We start from the raw sequence: 19313 nt of genomic DNA, 5'->3' as shown, positions 1-19313 counted from the left end.
TAAATAGCCTGTTTATTAATAACATACCACACATTTGGTTTTAATATCTGAACCAAATCTTACACTGTGGACCACCATCTGGCCCAGCAAAATCAGTCACACACTGCTAAACTTGTAATGTGTTGGAGGCTGCAGAGTAGCTGGCAGTTTTGCATTAAGCTACTCACATAAAATGCAGGGACAGAACGCTAGGAGTTACTTTCTGAGCCCCTAGCAATCTCCAGAGCTAACTTTTACTTTTAGCAATTGCTTTCATACAAAGTGGCCAATGATTAATACATAACTACCACAGACAGCGTAGTTGCACAAGTGGCTTCAACAGCCCTTGTGCTCACTCAGGTATTCAACATGGCCAAGGCTCTGGGCAATGTGTTTTTCCTCTGGGTTTTTTTTTTTCTCATATAAACACGTGCAGCCTAAAAACAAGCTGAAGCATTTACAGCAAGCACTAAACTTTGCAAAATGGGGAGCATACGGCAAATATCCACTTTTACTTTTCCCCTAAGGTGTTCCTATACTGTGTGAATCAAAACATGTGAACCAACTTACCTGATCCGCTATATCAAGTCTAGCTTTGTGATGGAGAAGAAAATCCACTGCTGATATATGACTTCTTGCAACAGCAAAATGGAATGCAGTGCGCTTCAGCTGAAATTAGCAAAGCTTTAGTTGTCAGCTCCGTAATACAGTTCTTTTCCTTGTGCAGGTGGTCAGGATTTCTGAATTCTCTGATTATTAACAAATTTATTTGTTAACATGTATAAAATTGCATATTTCTTCTCCAACAGCCACTCTTGGTGTTTATCTGCATTTTTGTTCCCTTGGATAGAATTTCAGTATTGACCCTAAAGATCTCTTGTAGAACCAGAATGATTTAGTTACTCTATGCAGCACCATCCCTTTACTGAAATTCACTGAAATGTCAAAGTAGGATTAAGTAATCATATACTGTCTAGAGGAGATGCACGCAGTTCAAGAAGCATCCATGTTTACTATTTTATTACATGGTTTGATTTGAAAAGCTGAGGACCAGAGTTATGCAATTATATTTGCTTTCGGTATCCTTGGTTTTGGCTGTATCTCTTCAAGGCATTACAAGATTCCTCCCTCACTCATTATTAAGTCACCTTCACAGGCTGAGTAATTACTAGGTAAATGAAAGCTTCCACCTTGCAAACGGTGAGTAATTTTACACAGGTGAATAGGCCCAATGCTTATCAGGAACACCTGATTAATTTTTCATTAAAGTAATTAATGGTGTGAATTTAAAATGGATTGGTTAAATGGAATTAAACTTCAGTGAAGGGTTTTGCTTCCAGTTAAAGTGTACATAACTAGGTTTAACGTAAATAACTGAGAGTTTCCATATAAGGATATATAAGTGATTGAACCAGTTAACTTTTAAAAGTCAGTTTGGATTTTATATCTTATGCTTCTATGCAGATCAGCTGACTTATTCATGCATATGTCTAAAATTACAGCACAGGAAGCAAAGTTTTTCACACACCATTATTAAGTAGCATAGGATGTTCACAGGTAGATGATTTATACATAGCCACTGAGAGCAAACTGTTCTCCACAACTCCCAGATTAATATCACAACTGCTCCATTGCTGTTGAATTACTTCTCATGTGGAACACCACACTGTATTTTGTTACTTATTTTGATACATCCTCAGATTTTAGGCCTAGAGTTAATGTCAGCATAAGAAATACATTTTTATCCACCTACAGTAAATCTGAACTCTGATCTTGGCCTGGTGCCAGTGTATGTGGTAGAATGCTCCTGTGGTTCCATACAAACCAAACAGTAACGCTTCACACTGAAATTTGCAATGCTAGCAGCATAAATTCATTCTCAAAGTGACTGTGAGGTTAAGTCCTCCCACTCTGAAAGATGGGGAACTCAAGAAATTAGTCGCGCAAGAACACAGAGTAGATATTAGAGCAGGGACCACAATTCAGAAGTTCTTAGCTCCCGATACGATGCACAGACTAGTGGCTATATGCAAAGACCTGTAAGCTATGCTGCGTGAACCCTACTGTCCATACTGGATGTGTGAAACGTCTCTTAATCAGGTCCTAAAGGGACTCTCGCAGCCTCGTCACCTTACAGTTGATGGGCCTAGCATGCTGGGATTCTACCGTGGGACCCCAAAGAGTCACATTTCGGATTCGTGATCTGTCAGATGCTTCATACTCACAGTATCTACAGTATTTATATTAACGTGCTTTTTAAACAGTCTTTCCATGGCTTCCAAATTGTTCATTTTAGCGGCATATTGAAAATCTCTCTCATCTGGTAATACTGTGGGAAAACATGACAAAAAAATTGTATTAATTAAAAAAATAAGCATAACCAACTGAAGAGATCATACTGTTCTTACCTTCTGTTATTTGTCCTGATTTCATGCTATGAGAATCATTTGCTTCTCATCACAGAAGTGTTCCAGGATTACATTTTTCTCCTCTAGAGACATCTGGCTGATGTTTCTAGTTTCAACTTTTTAGTGCAAATAGAGGTAGACTTTTCACAGCATGGATTACCATTACTTGCACTGCTCACAGAAATAAGAGCTCATTTATGAAGCTCTCACCATCTAAATGGGTCCCAAAGCATTTTATAGTTACAGCAGTGAACAATACAAACAGCAGCATTTATTTCTTATTCTCGGAGAAGTTGCTCTGTTTTTAAACAGAACACACCACCAAAACAGAAAAAAAATGTATAGCAGTAACCAAATGGTATGACCCAATTAAAAAAAGAAGAAAAAACAAAACCAACAAAACCAAACAAGCAAAAAAACAACAACAAAAAAAACCCCAGGAATTTTAGAGGGGAAAAAAATTCTACACTTTATTGAATCAGAGATACAAGCTAATGAAGGGACAGGTGTTCACTTTCTAAACAGCAGTGGTATCTTACGCCACTGTTCCCTCAGTTGCTTTTATGTCTTTTGGCCCCAATGTGGAATTTACTATTAAACTGGGACCTTCCTTTAATGTCTCACCCCAAAAATGGACATCTGGGTCAACTAAAGTAGCTACAGCATGCATTTAGACACCTCATATTCACTAACTTTGGAAAATAAAATTCCAGTGTCTAACCACCTGTTTAGCTAACTTAGAGGTCAGCATATTTCTCATGTTTCTACCTTAACATTTAACTAATCACTTAGAAGAAATTAGTGTAGCAGTTAAATCAGTTGCAAAAATGTTGGTGAACACTTTTATTTTCCTAGAATATCACACTTAACAATTTAGTCACTTAGATGTCTTCTGTCTAGAATATTTTGGCCTGAAAGCCACTTGTCCAATGATACCACCAAAGAGAATGGCACTCTGTTGAACTAGAAACTGCAGTAATTACGTGGTCCTTAAAGGCCTCTCTTGCAAGTTCGTCCTACTGCATTATGTCTAAGTTCATTAACGCCTCATGAGAATACAGGTTGAGGCAGTATGACTGCAGAGCATCCTGAAGAAAATCAGTATGGTATCCACTTAATTGCATTTTACATGTTACCTCAGTGGGAATAATCACAGTTGTACTCTACAAAATGAGCTAGAAATTAAACCGGGCTCTTGCAAAGCTGTTTCCAGTTCTCCTTTGACTTTATCAAAGCACCTCGAACAACAAAAGCATCCTCCCAAAATTGTCTGGAAATCACAGAATATTACGTGCTTGTTTTACAACATAGGGCCATAAAAAAAAAATAGGAAAGAAAAAAAAAGGCAGTTGCAAATAGAAATGCAATCTCTGGCATCTGTGACAAGGGGGGCGGCTGGCAGCAAAATCAGCATCTTTAGCAGGGATTTTTGCAGAATAAATGAATCACTTGTAGTTTTCATAGTCTACGTCCTAAAAAAGCGCCTGGCAGAGCTTTCCGCTACCTTGATTTCAAACATGGGTAAACCAATGGTCACAGGATATGTTGCTCAAAGCAAATTTGTGGCAAACATGGAAACATAACGTAGGGCACAAATTAACTGCAATTAGTTATAATCAGGCCACATTCATTCCTACTGACTGCTGATGAACACTCACACTTGTATCTTACACAAGGATGCAAAGTTAAATGCTGTTGCAACTCAGGACATTCCAGAAAAATCCCACCAGTTTACTTGTACTGACTTCAAGAAACAAGAGAAAATTATGTTTCTTTACCCTATCTGCGTCGGCAAGGACAGGTTTTTTGTACTTCTGACAAAGAATTTATGGCTGATCTTTTCTCTCCTGTCCAGAAGTCATGAATTGGCTGTAAGCTGTTAAAAAGAAGACCTTTTGCTCTGGGCATGATGTTTCTTAATAATGTCTCTCTCCTAATACATCTTAATTCAGGAGTTAAGAATAGAGACAACCCAGACATGCCATGGCACTGACTTGCTGCGCAACCTCTTCTGCTTTTGCAAAACGATTTTTTCATGCATGAAATTACAGGAGTATAGAGCTGTCTGACTACAGATTTATAGAAGCTTTATATCCAAACTGGGGTCTCCAGGATTTGGCACTCCTTGCGTTACTAGCAATCACACTGTTTTCAAGGAGCAGCAGCAATTGATTACCTATTTGTGGCTATCAGTCTTTTTTTGGGGTTGTTTTCTTTGACTTCACACAAAATGTCTGGATTATTGCCCTACAGGTTATATAATAGCTATATAATTATATTTATAACTATAGAAGTTATATTCTATTTTTCTTTTGAGCTAACTAAAGACAGACATTTTATCCGTTGATTTTCTTTGTAGAGAACCCTGTCTGCAGTGTATTGAACACCCTAATTTTTATCCTCTATTGGAAGGGCAAGGAAGTAAAAAGATGCAGAAAAGTAAATTGCGTTGTTGATGTGAAAACGGAAAGTCTTCCTCAACAGAAACACAAGCTCTGGGGTACCTTCAGTTTTTCTTTCCTCATATTTATGCCTTATTTTAGTGGCCTCAATCTGTCATTCATTAATACCACAAATAAGGATGACTTCCAATGTAGTGAAAACGTGCACCAGAAGTTTCAGTACTCAGAACAGAAATCTTTCCAATGCCCCCACCCCGCCTTTTTAATTTCCTGTTGTGGTATCCACAAGGTGAAACTGTCATTGTCTCAAAAAGCACGTAGGAAAAAAACCCAGGAATTTGAATTGGCCGAAGAGCTCCAAATACAAAAATAATAACAACGTTTAGTTTCAAATGACAACAAAAATTATTGTTACTCTACAGTTGTTACTCTGCAGTTAAAAGTTTGGTATAATTTTTAATGTTTTCTCTATGTTTTCTTGTTTGTTACCAGAAATAAAATGACTAGGGCATAGTAGGTATTTTGTTAAGTCACAAGAAACTTTTTCTAAAATAATTGTTTTCCAATTCAAAGAAGTCATGGGAAAAACTACTTAAGTCCAACCGTGATTTTTTGTTAATTTCTTTATCTGCCCTCTTTGCTAGCCTGGAAGCAGGAAGGACGGCTCAGGAGAACAGCTCCTGGCTGTCACACCGTGATCACAGGACAGGGCCACAGCAGGGTTTAACAATTACCGCTCAGTTTCCACCAATAACCCTTTTCCTCTAATTGCAGCCCACGCCAGAGCACGCTCTTCTTTCGGAACCCGGTTTTTGGAGTGAAAGCTGGACACCGTGGCACTGGGGAGTCGTGCCACTGAGTGCAAGGAGGCCAGAAAGGTCCTCCCATTTCTGTGTGCCCCCCATAACGGGGGCCCGCATCAGTTGTGAAACTGTTGGCAGGCGCTCAGCCCCAGGGATGTGACTAACGCCAGCGAACCCCCTCGGACAGCTTCACGGCTGAAGTCAGAGCGGGGCACCGAGCAGTTTGCAGGACCCATCCCTCGGAAGACAGACGTGCCAAACCCCAGCTCCCCACCCCACCCCCACCCCGCCTTGCTGATGTCCTTATATAAAGCAGCTCACGTTTAACCTCCTCCTTTTTAACCCCCACCGCTCATTTTGTTGTTTGGTTGAGGCAAAAAGGGGGTGTGTGGGTGGACTCCCCGCCGGCAGCAAGGGGCCCAAGGCCAGCGCCGCCTGCGGGCTTGCCTCGCCTCTGACCCCCGCGCACTCACGGCCATCGTGGCTGGCTGCCGTGGCTCCCCGCACGGCATCCTCCCTGGCGCGGAGCAGGTGGAACGGCCCCTCCATCGCTGCCCTGGGCTCCCCTTCCCCCGCGCCGGAGGGAAGGGGCCGCGGGCCGGGGCGCGGAGGGAGCTGCCCTGCGCTGGCCCTGACAAACCGGTTCCCGGGGCCGCGAGTCGAGTGGAGCGCTCCGCGCTGGCAGCTCCCTCCCGCCACGCCTGCCGCAGCGCCCGGAGCGGGGGGAGGGAGGTGCAGAGCAGCCTCAGGAGTTTGTTTTAAAAGAAACCAGGTAATAAACACACAGACTTTCTCAATACTAGCTACGCACCAACCAGGGTCATCCTTACGCAGTCTACCCCAGGTCTTCTCCAGGGGCTAGCCTTCGTGCAAATAGCAATGTGCACCTACAAATGCACACACCAGACAAAAAGGTAGTCCTGTTTGCTCCCCAAGTGCTTCCCAAATCGCCCCGCAAACGAGAGGCACTTTTGAAAAGCAGTGCCACAAATACGCACACAGAGGCATCACAGCTTGCATGGGACCCCCGGAGCCATGGGTGGCTACGTGGAGGTGGCTACAGGGTAGTTACGGAGCTCGCTGAAGGCCGGTTCAGAGGGAAACCGCACCTGGGAGTTATTCCCACTGCTGCCAACCAGTGTTCGCTGGCCTGGAGAGGGTGACCGTCCCTGCACCCCGCAAGCATGACACAGCCTGGGGATGCGAGACTGAAGTGCTTCTGCTGTAAATTTGGGCAGAAATACACACACGCAGTAGCAGTACTGATCCAGTCACAAGCCTATTCAGTTTCAGGTAGACGATACTTCCATTTGCTTTTGTCCAAGTCCACATCCCCAAAGGTTCAGCTGTTCTGAACCGTTACTTTGGTCTACTTAAGCCAGCACTGGTATTTCATTTCACATAACAATGATTTTCAGATGTAGGGCATCAAAATTTTTTGTGTAAAATTTAAAAACAGCCTTTGATATTGCTAACATTGCAAAATAAATGTTGGAAAAGCAGCTCCAAGAATGCAGGACTACCAGTGTTCAGCCTTACACAACTGAAGACACAGTTTAGTTCCTTCACTATAATTTTTTCTTTATAAATTACACAGTTGTTTTACCTTCAAATATTATTAACACTGTACATGTCCATGGTAAAATTCATCTGAAAGACTCAAAAGAGTTTGTAAATTGAGCAAATTTGGATACAAACCCATTTACTCAGATTCTGCTTATCACACATGAAGAGGTTTCAGAGTTCTTTTCTCCTTTGAACATTTTCAGTTCAGCCCAGCTGTGATGTGTAAGAATCTTTACACTTGATACACCCATGTCTGATAAGACAGTTCCATCAACTGTAATTCCAGTAGATGAATGTTACTTAGCCGGAAAAAAAAAAAACCTGAAAGCTGTGAAAGTAAACCCAGAGTGAGAAGATCACATGACTGATTTCAGGGTAGCTGGATCACGATGGTTTCACTTTTACTTGCTTCCCGTGAGTCAAATGTTCCAGCGAAACTTCTTAAGAGGAGGAGTTTTACTGCTGTATGGTGACTGTTTGGAACATTAATGCTCCTTTTCAAAATGAGAGACAACAGTAACTGTTTGGACGATTAGGTTTCCCTACAAAGCTGGCACCAAAGGAGGAATCGATTTGCAGCTTGAAACAGAGCATGAGTTATAGCATGAACCTTTAAACCAGGATCATAATTTTACATACAGTCTAGAAACAGCAGCTGTTAGTTTCCAGTTCTAATTACTATCATGCAATACTATTTCACAGCATGTCCCTTGTCTCTTAACTAACTTTGCCAGTACAACTATACTTTATGTGCTCAAAGTTAGCAAGTGGCAAGTTTACCACATCCTCTAACCACTTCCCACAATCTTGACTCTTTAAATGGCCCCAGCAACCTGCAGAAAAGACTGATGCAGAAACTAACAGAGATGCAGAATCCAGAATAAAGTGCAGAGCAAGGGAGCACTGGAACATCTTCCTCACTTGCCTTCACAAAGCTGTCTCTGCCAGGAACTCAGAGCATTTTTTTTTTAAATATTTAAAATAACAGTAGTAATAAATGCATAAACAAGTAGAACCAATATAAAGAAAACATGTAAAGTAAGCCAAAAACATGTTGAATAGTGCGTAGAGAAGAAAGAGGAACAAGCAAAGATGATGTCCTGTAAAGGAAGGGGATATTTAAAGTCAAGGTAGCAAGTATTATGTTTTTATTCAACTGTGTATTAATCTGTATTAAAATGTATACTTTTATTGAAAGTATGAAACACTGCAGGATCCTGAATCCCTGTTACCCTAATTCCTCCCCTCATCCCTTCTGGTTACAGCTACCTGTTGCCACTTGCTTTTGCTTATGAGCAGTAAGTAGAACAATAAAATGGAGAGGCCCAGTCTCAACAGGTCTTTACGTATACAAATGTAGCATTTAATTTCAGACAATCAGAAAAGACACACAGAGATCCCCAGAACACCAGCTGGACAACAAACTCTGACACCTGCAGGCTGCTCCCCAGGTTCACTCATAGGCTGTATGGTCCTTGATGGCTCCAGCCTTCTGCTTGGATCTGCATACTACAATGCGTGAGAGAGGGATGTGATAAACCACCCCCCAAATAATTCCAACATGGATCAAGCTACAGGCAGAGAAATGCAAGCCCAAACTCCATCCTGCTGGTGTTCCTGCCTGTTACTAACCCTTCAAAGTGGACCTTCAGCAACTCAGAACAAAACAGCCAAAGGATTTATATATTCCTAACAGGAAAGTTTCTGGAAATAAAAATTTTAAGGTATCCAGCAACTAATAAAAACTAATAAAAAAAATTGGACACTGTGATATCCAACCATAGTAAGACTTTCTGCAGGCAAGATATTTCGAAACTCAGAAGTAAATGAAGATATTACTATAGAGAGCAGTAAACAGATTCAGTAGGAATACGCTAGTCTACAGCGTAAGTTTTTGGGTATTGAGGATTTACAAGATAAACTCAAGCCAATTGTGTTCTTAGGGGGACATCTCAGTGGCTTACACAGCCCTCTCCACAAGAAATGAGACGAAAAATCATATCACCGAAGTTTATGGCAATACTTAATTGTGTACTGAAGGCCTTCTTCAGATAAAACCAGTAATAAATGTGGTATAAGAAACTATAAGGACTAGGAAAAAAAAGGCTTCCGTTTTGCATTGAAATAAGTCATTTACATGGAAACCATTAAAATCAAGTCACTGAGCACTTTCTATAAACACACAGAATCACCTTTCCGAAAGGGTATATTTTTACACACACCCTAAAAGACAGACATTTCTGGCCTCAGAATCATACTGTGAGTTTTATGTCCGCATTAACTGTAACATACTCCACAAGTTTAACTTCATGACACTCAGATAACTCTATGACACTTCTTTTTAAACGCATAGTAAGACAACTTCTGAGGCTAAGCCAAGCTAACTTCATTCTTTTCAAGCACTTAACAGTAGTAATAAAATGTGTATTTTTACATATGCAAAGAAATACATGCAACGACAAGGTAATTCTTAATTCTACACTTTATTGAATCAGAGATACAAGCTAATGAAGGGACAGGTGTTCACTTTCTAAACAGCAGTGGTATCTTACGCCACTGTTCCCTCAGTTGCTTTTATGTCTTTCCTACCAAAAGTTTCCAGCTCCCCACCTCCGTCAACAGAACAGCTCACGCTGAATGGTCACTGAACTGGTTTACACAAAGTCAACCCAGTCAGTTTACATAGTCTGAACCGGTCCAGCTGAGTTGATCCAAAGCAGGTAAGGGAGCACTGACATGAATTCAATTGACAGAGCTGTGGGTACAGTGGCATCTAGCAAACAAACAGGTGAGCAGGTAGAGACAGTGAAATCATTCTGGCAAGTTTGGAAACAAGCATGTTCTGGACTTAGCCTGGGCATCTAAAACATACCAGGTGTGCATTTGTTTGTTTAAAAACCAAGCAAACCCACAATACTTCCAATACAGTTAATGTTTCTATCAGATGTTTCTATCGTAGCCATTTCTTTTAAAGATTTTGCAATTAAAAAGCAGTTTATATTTCATACAGCATTTGACATTGTTTGTATAACTTAAGAAATATGCTGCTATCATAAATTATTTGCCTGATAAATATTTAATTATGTCTACATTTAAGCAATTTGGTGTGAACAGAAGAATCTAAACAGATTATTTTCAATATTTCCACTTTACAACTTCCTTCTTCCACATATACACTAATAAAATATATTCAGAAATACAAAATAATTTTAATGAGAACGGTAAACCATAAGAAGGTTCAGCATCTTGCAAATTTGCACATCTTTCCTATTATTATTGCACCATGACCTTTTATTTAGAGTAAATTTAGTGCTACTGACCAGTAACAATTTCACAATTGCGAAGAAAGTTGAAGTTCTCAGTCTCTTTGGAAAGGCCAAGGATCAAATAGCATTTGCCTGACCAGCCTAGAGGAATCCTTCTCTCATCAACAGATTAATGTTTTTTAAATCAGTGAAGTCATCCTGTATCTCATCAAAATGAGTCCTTCAGGGCTGGTCCATCAACTCTCACTGAAGCCATTTTCAGTGACAATGAAAGCTTGACTGTGCTCTAAATTCTTGTTCTTTTCCTCTGAAACTGTGAGACCGATCAATTTGTGGCTGAGAAGACATTCGTAAGCTGAAACTGAGCAACTCAGCTCTTCTTTATTATCACACAACTAATACCACAATTAAATTTGGTGTTAACTGTCCAAGGAACTGTCAGCCTGAGGTACTATGGCTACCTCAGCCAATATAATCAACAAAGATGACAGCAGGTCAGCGTGGAGGAGGGTCTTCAGTAAGCACAGCGTGGCACCCTAGCCAATGATTCCTTCTTTCAAGCCCTACATGCTTGCACTAATCTCCCTCTTCTGTTTGCTGAACAGCAGAGAAAATTAATGAGACTGCTCGTGACTCCAGTAAAGTTCCACATGTTCAATATAAACAAAGTCAAAGTGCTAAAATTTGCTAAATTTTGACTCTCAGAAATAACTGGGAAAAAAAGTATTACTCAAAAAAAAAAAAAAAGAATCACCTCAGTTGTACCTCTTCTTCTACCTCAAACATCATGTTCTTTTTACACAGGCAAACCACGGCTCCAAAGTGACAGGCACCTGAATCCAGCCTATCACCAACATTAAATTAATTTGCAGTCATAAAACACTATGAAATACTTCATATAGAATATGTTGCTACACAGTCATTTAAAAAACATTTCAATTGTATGTGTGGAATTGCTCGACTTGGCCTTTTTTGATACTGACTGTGAAGTTGTTAGTCCAGACCTAAAGTTAAACAAAGAAAAAAAAAAACAGTAAGAGGTTAAAATATACAATGCATACCTACACAACTTTTACAACACCAGATATTTTTCTCAACTTTATTATTTTAAAATGAGTTGTGTACTCAGATTTCCAGAAAACCCTTACCTTTTTATTCCGTGTGATGGATTTGTGCATTGCTGTCCTCTGCTTAAGCCTCCTGAAAAGTAATTGGAAACAACCAAAATTAATTACTTCAATAAAGAATGCTACAGAAATTGCATATTTGGTAGAACTTTTACAAGAACAGCTTTGAGTAAAGCTATTTTTTTTTAACGTAACCTAATGTAATCTGTCTCAAGGAGCAGATAACATTATCTGCAGTTTGAGTACTGTAGTTTATATTAATATTTTTAAAAGAAAAGAAGCCTTTAGTTTAATGAATTCTAACACTAATTTGAACCTTGTTGTAGTTTTCAGAAATATTTCAGCATAACATGTTTGACTTTCAAGGTTGTTGAAAACTGTATTTTTAATTTTTTTATCCTGCAGAAGGAAAAAAGAATCTTTGCCAACAGTAAGGTTTTTGTTTACAACAAAGCCTGTTTGTACATGGAACATCAACACTACTTATAACATTTTCTATGTAAAAGATTCATATTTTAAGTCTTACTTGTGTCCTGATATTTCTAACACACTACAATTTTGATTTCCTCTTACAAAGCTCCCAAGTTAGATTAGGGACAAGGTACTTTAAGCAGGTACTTGACTACCTGCACATGTCCTCCATTATGGCCTAAGATGAACTCTTCATCCAAAAGAGAAGATACTCAAGTAAATATGCTACTGGTTTGGCATGTTACAGGTGCAGTTGCATGATACACTCTACCAGATGTAAAATAGGCTTGCAAGTTCCTACCTTTATGCTTTAGTTCATCACCCCTCTGTTTTTGCCAGCACATGGCCTAACAGAACATTTCTGTCAAATTCAGCTTTGAAGCAATCCAGGTTGAAAATGTTTTCATTTTCACTTAAATCTCAGGGGCCTTACGAGCACCTTTCTGACCGTGGCTGGGGGTAGCAAACATGCAATTTATAGAAATGAGCAGTAATTCCTATGCCACCGTTGTGGCAAATGAGACTGCACTGTGTAACTACCATCACATTTGTAAGTCTAGTTTTGTCATGAGAACCAATTTGATATTTTTCCAATAAAAGTGTTCAGTCTTACACAGGCCTTACTCAGATGAACTTGTTGCAAAAATCTCAAAGCCCTGAGAAGTTCAAAGTACACCGTTACCAAATTATTTTAATTGTATAAGAAGATAATTTGAATAATCAAATACGTCCTAATGCACATACTCACCAACTCTGTTTGAGTTTTCGATGTTATAAGTCTTAGTAGGAATATCTTTTTTTTCTGTCAGCTCCTGGATAAGGCCTTTGTTCAAGCAGACATCAACATGTCTGTTAAATGACACAAGACTGGTAGTTTTTTGTTCTGAATTACAGACTGGACAAACAAGAACACTGGTTTCTTTGGCTCCGAAGAAACAGGGCGAGCTAGTTTCTTCTGTATGTTCAGTCTTTTCAAAATGGTCTTCATCATCTTGTGAAATTCTTTTGGGGAAGAGACACTGTTTCATACACACACTTCTAGCAATATCACTGAGACTGCTAGGCTGTCTTTCTCCTTGAAGTTTATCAGATATTACCCCAGTGAATTTTTCTGTGCTATTGCTAGTAGAGTTGTCAGATGTACTCGCAGACCGGTCTGTTTCTGCTAACTGATCTGTTTTATTTTTTTCACATTCATCAACATTTTCATTTTTAAATTGTGTAAGAAAGCTAAGTGTATTTTTGCTTGAATTGTCAATCTTGGACATTTCCACAGTATCTTTAACAAAAGTCCCATTGAGGCACTCATCAATATGCCTATTAAGCTCTTCCAAATTATTGCTACTTTGCTCCTCAAAGCAAACAGGGCAGGTGAAGATCTTAGACACATCAGAATTTTCTATATCTGGGACTTTCTTTGTTTCTTCCACAAAATTTGCTGATGATTTTCTACCATGAAAGAGCTGCTTACCTACAGTTGCATTTGGAGAAAGATTCTCACTGTTTAGTTGCCTCGCAGCTCGCTTTTTATCAAAAAAACTCCCTCTGGGAGATGCTTCTGAATTTTTTGTGAAATAGTCTTGGCTGGAATTCCCTGGCTGAAGCCTATGAAAACCAACTTCTTTTCCTGATTTTAGGAAACTCATAATGCTTTTTTGCTTGTACTTCTTTTCTTCTTCACTTAGAAATCCTGATACTCGTACACCTAATGATGAAAAACAAACTTATAATACCAATTTTATGAAAACTTGATACTAATTGTTAGTTGACACTTTTTGAGATATATATCCACTCAATAGAAGTCTCTAAATGGAGATGCTAATCTAGTTGTTAGCAAATTGTCAAAACAATCTAATTGTTAGCAAATGCTAACAATGGATAACAAGGTCCATACAGTTTTATCAGACCTGAACACTTGCCCAACCATATCATTAATTTCAATACCCATGAAGTTTTAATTGATTGCACGATAACATGAGGCTATAAACTTAATAGTTATATAGAATTCAGTCTGAAGGAGAGTTTTGCATTAAGTTTCCCCACCAAAACGTTTTTTATTTCAGCACATTCAAATACCACAAACAAATAAGTTTTGTCTATCACTGAATGGTCCAAGCAGAACATGTAAGCACCTGAAACATACGGGTCATAGAATCAAAACACAGACTTTACTTTTGAATGAAATTTTCAAACCTTGTAGAACATCACACCTTCAAATCTATAAGCACTTTTATTTAAAGCATTTGTTTCTAAAAGAGGTTATGGACAGAAACTACCTGTTGCTGTGGTGCAAAGTAGATTTAAAAGCTATTCTAAGGCCGCAGAATTAAGCATTGCTAGGCATTAAGATTCTACTCTCATGCTGATGTGTATGTTGTTCCAGGAAAAGTACAACCTCAACTAGTAGAAAATTCTGGAGTCACCATTCAGCACTCCAGACCTGTTGTTTCACTTTGCAAAAACCATCAGGGTTAATAGAGAAAAGATAAATCTATTTATACCAGTTTTACTTTAGAGTACAGTCTATTAGTTTGATACACTGTGAGATCTAACTCTGAAAAGGAAGAATGAGTTTGAAATATTTTACCCATAAGTCTTATCCGTAAAGGATGAGGAGCAACACTATCAATTTCTGTTCCTAACAATTCTTTAGCAACGGCAAATATTTCCTCCTCAGTAGAAACAGATGACAGCACAGTTGAAGCTCTCGTTTTTACTTCGAAGTTCACATTCTTTAGCTTCAAGGTAACAGTTTTACCCTAGGAGAAGGGAAAAAAAAACAACAGAAGAGAAGTTAAGAGTGTCATATACAGCACAGAAACAATAATTACATAGCATCTATATAAGGGCCCTAAAGCCATCGTTAAGACTGTGGGTTTATCTGCATACAGCATGGGGCACTGCCAAGAATTTCTCTGCAAGATTCTGCACTTGTTCCTAAACAGCTCCCAAAGTCCAATTCTCTGAACTGGGTCATTTGGCTAGGGTTCCCAGCAGACCATCTGCCACCAGAGCATGTTCAATAGATTACATGCTTTGGCTACAATCACAACTTCTACCCTGTCTGCAAAAAATTATTTCCTCGCTTAGAAACTTTCAGTGCCAGATATCTTGACTTTGCTGGGAAAACTACTTAGTATGAATAAGTGATATACAATAAAGGATTTGCTGAAAACTTCCTTCCTCCTGCATGGTGCTAGCAGAGACACACACAACATCTGTGTTTGGAACAGATATTCCCCTGGCAACACCTGCCAAACCATTTGTGTGATTTAGCGTGTCCACCCAAATGTAAATAAATGGCACTCGTTTTGTTGTGGTGCCTTTGTAAGCTTACCCCTTTGTCATTCTCAGCCGATGAGTTCCCTTTCAACCTGTCATCTTTTAGGGCTGAGGAAGACTAATCACAATTCCTTTAGGCTTGAATGCTATTCCCTGCTTTACCATAAAGAATTCCATAGAAAATATGAACTGTTCTTTCCACATAATAAACAGAAATTTGGGGAGAAGGAATACAGGGACTATTCCTACCATTCATACCACTGAATAATATGAATAATTTGTCAACAAGTTTGGGACCTGTGAACTTCTTAAACTACGGTATTGGCTACTGATGGATCCTGGATGAATATGGGAGAGAAACACAGTGTTTTAAATACATCAATGTTATAAGTGACCAAAGCACATCTCATAGACAAGCAGCTCTTACTTGTTTGTAAACATTTCTTTTAGCACAAAATGTTTCTATGGTAAATAACTTCATTAATTAGTTCAATGTTTTCCACACATATCATTAGATAGCCACCTGAACAATATCAAAAATCATTCTAAACATCTGCAAACTAAAGAATGAATACTTCTGAAGATAGATTGCATGGTATGATGCTCCTGAAAGCATTCACACTAACACTGCATTTAATAAGTTCACAGGCAAAGTGTTGTCTTTTTGCAAGTAAACAGAGAATAATATAAATACCTTAAGTCCCTCTTTCTGTAGATCCTGAGCAAGGTCTCTGCAGAGTTCTCGACACAAGCTATACTGGTCTTCTGCTGCGTTTAGTTCACTGAATGTTCTAAGATAAAGATATGATCTCTTTTTCAGTATGAATCCTAAAATTTTTTCTGTGTCTGCCATGTAAAAGTATTTTATGTACAGTTAAACAAAACTACATCACATTAAGGTTGTATAGGCTTGAGTGTTTACTTCAAGGACAAATGAATATGAATATTACACAGAAAGATTTGTGCACATTTATGGGTTTCAAAATGTTTGCAAAGCCCTTCAAATAATGAAATAATTTGGCTTTCAATTTTCCATGCACTATTTGAAAATGTATCAGATTTAAGGTCATTAATGCTTAAATATTTGCAAAAGAGAAAACTAACACCAACTGAATTAATGGAGCCAGCCAAGTTACTTCTATTTAATCACCTTCATACAATGCTGTGTAACATCAGAAGAAAGGAAGGATTAGAAAGTCAACATCAGAGCCAAGTATCAGAAATAAATAATGCAGATGCTAAGAAAAAGATGCCAGCTAGGATAATTATGTCTAGCCTCAAAGGAGGAAAAACTATCCTTCTGCCAAAAACGTTGCTAACTGCCTTTGCTAGAGCTTCTTAGCAGGGGAATTACAGTATTGTTTTTTTTTGTTGGGCATATGCTCTTTAGTAATAACGAGTGGAAAGGCAGCCTTCAGTTAGCAGTGGTTTTAGGAGAAGTGGGAAGCAAAACTTACAGCTCTAGATGCTTTTGGAAAGGTCTCACAGATCCACTGTTTCATGCCAGGCTTTATATTTACAAGTGTAAAGTCCCTATATTCACACTGGATTTCACATCTGTAAATGATATTCAGGTTCACCTGATCATATTGAAAAGTCATCCTCTGTTATGATTTGCATACCCTTATGGGGAATTTGGCAGTTTCCATGCTGCCAAACTAACAGGACGAATATTTTACTGTGGGTCTCATGCCACTATCTAAGGAGTAACTCATGTTATCCTGGCAATGCTGTGGTGATTTACAGCATTGCAATGCTGCAGTAATTGGGAAGCTGCAAAAGTCCTAAGTTTGGAAGAGGCAGGACAGAGAGAATGCTATTTCAGGCCTATCTCTTCCCCCGGTATAAACCAGTTTTGTGATCTCAGCAGCCCACTGACATCTCTGGTCTAAAACTGTTTCCTGTATGGAAAAAAGGAAGAAAGAAAAGCAGAAAGGTACAACAGGCTACCCAGGTTAGCTGCCTACCTGCAAGCCAACACAAGATTACAGCCATAATTTCTCATCCCTGGTGGTATCAGACCTTACAGGGCTCGCTTAAGCTGCCCACAACTACTAAGTCTCAATAGAAATAAGAATCTTTTCTTGTTGATATTAGGAATAATGTCTTCACTGGAAGAGTGGTCAGGCACTGGAACAGGCTGCCCAGAGAGGTGGTGGAGTCACCATCCCTGGAGGTATTTAAAAAGACGTGTAGACGTGGCACTTCAGGGCATGGTTTAGGAGACATGGTAGTGTTGGGTTGATGGTTGGACTTGATGATCCTAGAGGTCTTTTCCAACCTTAATGAGTCTATGATTCTTCTTTTCTAAGAGATGACACATGAGGGTAGGGATAATTATTATGGTGCTCTACAGATTCTCCTTGCAGTATTCTCTTTTTAAAAGTGAACTTTTGAAAGTGACATACACCATCTTCTTAAGGAACTTCACACTGGTTAAAACTTGGTTGGAAACACAACCAGTTTTAGTTAACCACACAAAAGTTTTGTCTGCTTTGCAAGTTTACTTTATACTATACTTGCTATGCATGTGACTGCAGGCTACTAGACTGACACTGACATTAAACTGGAACGTGAAAAAAAAATTCAAGCCCTTAAGATATTTCCACCCTATACTATGGCTTAAAGACCTCTTTGATGTATTGAAAGCATTAGGAGAATCAGATAATGAGAAAAGAGAACACACAAACCAACAGAAGTACCTCCATAGTATTCTGAAGCCAAGGAAAAAGAAATAATGAAAGCCTGAATCTGATTTAGTGAGCTTGTTGTTTATGTGGTTTTTAAATACATATAAGTACCCAACTAAATTATATGACTAAGAAAAGTATACACTACTTAGCATTAAGTAGGTTTAGTGATTAGGTTTTTTTCAATATTAAAGAGGCATACCTTTCAGTGCTCATACTTTTTCTTTCTCCATCCCTTTAAAAAGAAGAACAATTTATTATATTGTGCCTAGAACTGTTATTGTTTTAGTAAACTTCAAGTCAACCAATCATGCTTCAGTAGCTTACAGCAGTCTCTTCCACAAAATCTGGATGTTAACTTTTTCTACAAGCCTTGTACATCAATTTTAAGTGAGTGTGAAATGGAGAATGTTTTTTTAAAAAAAAACTTATACTACTTTAGATTAAATAAAGATATAGATCAGCCACAGACATTAATAAAGTTTGTAAAAAAAACCAAACCAACAAAACTCCCCTCTCATATCAGGAGGAGTCTTATTTAAGAACAAACCTAACAACAAATCCTATGCTGTCTCACCTAGCTATAACTGCAAAGCACTGCATTAAAATCCTGAACATACTATATATATTTGAATATTTATCTGACGAATTAGTTTGCTTTCTATATAAAATATTGCCCATGTTAAGTCTTAAGGCGCCTTTCCCCCCCCCCCCCCCCCCCCAGTTTTAATTCAGCATCCTTTAACAACTCTTCTGCATATAAGGAGTTACTCAGAGCATTTTTTTTTGGTCCTTCTTCTGTTTGATAGTAGTAGAAATATAAATTCAGTAACCTCACATTTTCCTAAGAAAGTGGTCAAAGACAATGACCAAAGATGAACCATCTACTGAGGACTCAGGTGTTGGTATGTTAAGGGCTTTCTTTCTGCACACTAAAATCACTGAAAACAATTTGGTGCTAATAAAAACAAAATCAAGAAATAAATTTCCTAGACAATACCATTAAATGTTTCCCCTTCGCAATGATAATCTCTGCTTTTGAAATGCTCCTGCATTTTTTTTAATGTATAGGGAGACTTCCCAGACTGTACAACACCTAAACAGGGCAAAAAGGGGAGATAGTGCACCAACTATTAAGGGACCACTTGAGGTTGCATTATCTTAACAGAAACAAATATTTGGAAAACCACACTATCTTTTATTGTCACCTTCACAAAGTCGATCTTACTGCATATTTTGTTTCAAGTCAACATACTTCTGAAAAGAAAAAAAACCACCACAAGATTTGTGCTAGCACATCACTGGTCTACAAACTGCTA

The 19313-nt window shown here is 38.7% G+C and overlaps 2 protein-coding genes across 9 annotated transcripts in view; both read right to left on the bottom strand.

Annotated features, from left to right (window-relative positions):
• ANKDD1B (ankyrin repeat and death domain containing 1B) overlaps positions 1 to 6285 on the bottom strand; it is a 30738-nt gene extending 24453 nt beyond the window's left edge. The window contains exons 1-3 of one of the 2 annotated variants that reach the window (XR_012657874.1): positions 6066 to 6285; positions 2205 to 2308; positions 550 to 648 (exon numbers count right to left, since the gene is read on the bottom strand). Coding sequence is in view for 1 of the 2 variants with exons in the window: in XM_075078258.1 (XP_074934359.1) it covers positions 550 to 648; positions 2205 to 2308; positions 6066 to 6141 (279 nt within the window). In the remaining variant the exon portion in view is untranslated. The remainder of the gene's footprint in view (positions 1 to 549; positions 649 to 2204; positions 2309 to 6065) is intronic. The other variant, XM_075078258.1, reaches the window with a different exon arrangement.
• Positions 6286 to 9622: 3337 nt separating this feature from the next.
• The window catches only part of POLK (DNA polymerase kappa), a 36751-nt gene continuing 27060 nt past the window's right edge, over positions 9623 to 19313 (bottom strand). For 6 of the 7 annotated variants that reach the window (XM_075079005.1, XM_075079007.1, XM_075079006.1 and 3 more), the window contains 6 exons: positions 18197 to 18229; positions 15999 to 16095; positions 14610 to 14781; positions 12771 to 13727; positions 11573 to 11624; positions 9623 to 11428 (listed from right to left, as the gene is read on the bottom strand). In XM_075079005.1, the coding sequence (XP_074935106.1) occupies positions 11344 to 11428; positions 11573 to 11624; positions 12771 to 13727; positions 14610 to 14781; positions 15999 to 16095; positions 18197 to 18229 (1396 nt within the window). In that variant the 3' untranslated portion in view covers positions 9623 to 11343. The remainder of the gene's footprint in view (positions 11429 to 11572; positions 11625 to 12770; positions 13728 to 14609; positions 14782 to 15998; positions 16096 to 18196; positions 18230 to 19313) is intronic. The other variant, XM_075079012.1, reaches the window with a different exon arrangement.

Source organism: Phalacrocorax aristotelis, chromosome Z (genome assembly GCF_949628215.1).
Source record: "Phalacrocorax aristotelis chromosome Z, bGulAri2.1, whole genome shotgun sequence".
NCBI classification, from domain to species: Eukaryota; Metazoa; Chordata; class Aves; order Suliformes; family Phalacrocoracidae; genus Phalacrocorax; species Phalacrocorax aristotelis.
The sequence above is the reverse complement of the archived record's forward strand: the minus strand, read 5'-3'. Positions and strand labels throughout refer to the sequence as shown.